The sequence below is a fragment of the Penaeus vannamei genome, chromosome 16 (assembly GCF_042767895.1).
Source record: "Penaeus vannamei isolate JL-2024 chromosome 16, ASM4276789v1, whole genome shotgun sequence".
Classification (NCBI taxonomy): Eukaryota; Metazoa; Arthropoda; class Malacostraca; order Decapoda; family Penaeidae; genus Penaeus; species Penaeus vannamei.
This window is the reverse complement of record NC_091564.1, coordinates 25,506,501-25,509,000: the sequence shown is the minus strand read 5'-3', so window position 1 is coordinate 25,509,000 and position 2,500 is coordinate 25,506,501. Positions and strand designations below refer to the sequence as shown.

Sequence of the window (2,500 nt, the reverse complement as noted above, 5' to 3'; positions counted from 1 at the left end):
GAAGAGTAATAGAATTAAAAATTGCATGAAAAACTGAAATACCTGATGATTATTGAGTATCCTTCACTAAACTTGCTCTTGAGGTGTTGTGGAGAACCTAAACAGCAAAACTTGCCATTTACCATAATAGCTAACCTTGTACACAATGCTTCACACTCTTCCATACTGGAATGTGAATGATAACATTTGATTAATAGAGAACACACACAAAATATGATTTTTTTTTATTATCATGAATATCATCAATTTCACATCTGTCTACCAAGCTTACCTGTGTGATGTTAGAATTATGCTCCTACCAGCATCTCGAACAGAAGTCAGCACATCCCAGAGAACACGTCTTGCTACAGGGTCCATCCCTGAAGTTGGCTCATCAAGCAGTACCAAGGGAGGGTCACCTACCAGTGCTACACCAGTGCTTAACTTCCTCTTGTTCCCTCCACTAAAACAATATGCATATTTTCAGTAAAAGGAATGACTTGAATATTGTATTTTATAAGGGGATCGTCCATTGGGGAGGGAAGTGAAGGTGGAAATTAGGGGGTCAAATGGAGTTAGTTAGCCAACTGTATAAGTACAAGAATGAAGACACTACCAAATGACTATCAAAACTCAGCTCCAGTTATTTCTTGGACAGCACAAGCAAGAACCTCAAACACGTAGAGAAGGTATGCAGCAAATATGGGCCCGGTACACCTATGTGGCTTGTTGCAATCTTGCATATGGCATTTGATAATTGCACATAGATATGAGTTCATGACTGTTCAGAGAACACTTTTAAACCAATATCAGAAAAAAAAAAAAAAATCAGTGATTTATGCCGAAATATTTTGCGAAAGCTATCTAAAATAAGTTTTGTGTACTTATACACATGAAATATGCCTTCCATCAAGTCTCTCTGGTAATATGTTGTAGCGTATGAAAGGATCTGTATGTATACCCAGTACAAAGCACTAATGTATGAAAATAGCCATATAAATTATGATTTTGGTTTTATATTTTGGTTTGGCTCAAACTGTTGGTACATTTCAGCATCGGCAAATCTGATCTGATTTTAAAGGTTGTTTTCTGCTGAAAATAGTACTTCAATGTGAGGGGCATCAATAAGTCTGATCTTTGAACTTCGGAGATATAGGCGAGATACCAATTATTTCATGTTGAAGATGATAGTACACAGTAATACCCGCTCCGAAATAAAAACTATAAGGAATTTTAAACTTGTTCTTGTACACACACTTTCTCTAGTGTTGAAAGAGCTACTGCATCCTTTTTGTGTGGTTCTGATAAAAAATATTATGTGTCGACGTTACCGTAGGTTATAGGTACCATAAATATGTTAATATCCAACCACACCTAGGTGTCTGATGATTTTTTATGCACTTCTCAGTAAAGATAATGGGTGAAAATGACTAAACACCAACTTTACACTCCCTATGAAAAGTATTACTTTGTAAATCATTAAAGAAAATGGCCTGATAGGAAGACCTAAAATACATCTTATTCCTTTATATAAAAAGTCAATGCCCATCTCCCCCATGTGGAGCATGGAAAAAATTGAACTACTTTGGTGTCTCGAATTCCATGTACTTCATCAACATGCTTCTATAATTCCCAAAATTGAACTGTCATGTTGTATTCATATTAGATCTTTATAACTAGTATGATTTTGCACTGTTATTCCCATCCACAGTTCTCAATTTCTTCAAAATCAGATTTTCAAATAGAAGAAAAAAAAAAAAAGTTTTATCATGTCTATATTAGTTTTTATGATTGATGCATTTATTAAACTTTTTAGACAGAAATATCTTCTTTTATATCCAGAAAACAAACAAACAAACAAAACAAAGAAACATAGGTCCCTATTGAAAATAATAACTTTAATTGGACTGGTAATCATTACATCACAAAGTACACTAAATAAACTTTTTTTCATATAGATATAACATCATTAGGTTTAGCGAAAAATAACAGATAATGAACTTTGGCAAGCATCCAAATTCCCAACAGTTTCTCTCTGAATTTTGATACAAAAGCTTCGGTATATCCCAGCAGTCATAGTTGTGCGATTCAAATGCAGTCTGTTGCTTTCCCTAGGTCATCAGTGCTGAGGACATTAAAAGCCAATTTTTGAATTTTGGAATAAATCTAAAAATAAAGATTAATTAATGCTGAAAAATTAGTAGTCCCTATGTCAATCAGTCCTCCCCAAAAAAACAAAGGAAAATTTTAAAAATTCTATTTACACAGCCTTAGCATAGGATAGATCTACCACAAGAAAATTTCTTAGGTAAATCAGGGAAAAATTACAACTGCTTGGATGTACTAAAGAGGATCATTTTTTTTTTTTTTATCTTACTTTTTGGGGGCAAGGTTAAAATGATATGAGACAAAGTGCTATCATATACTTTATAATATGCAAAAACAATCCATGAATTATCTCCAACCAATATTTTTTTTTATGATGAAATGAGTATAGCAAGGTATGCATTTACAGGTATGG

At 33.5% G+C, this 2,500-nt stretch overlaps 1 protein-coding gene across 1 annotated transcript in view; it reads right to left on the bottom strand.

The window, feature by feature from the left end:
* Window positions 1-442, bottom strand: part of LOC113817855 (phospholipid-transporting ATPase ABCA3) — a gene marked incomplete at its 5' end in the record, with an annotated part of 18,028 nt that extends 17,586 nt beyond the window's left edge. Inside the window, 2 exon segments of the mRNA XM_070131355.1 lie at window positions 43-165; window positions 272-442. Coding sequence (XP_069987456.1) covers window positions 43-165; window positions 272-442 — 294 coding nt within the window.
* Between the last annotated feature and the right edge of the window lie 2,058 nt (window positions 443-2,500).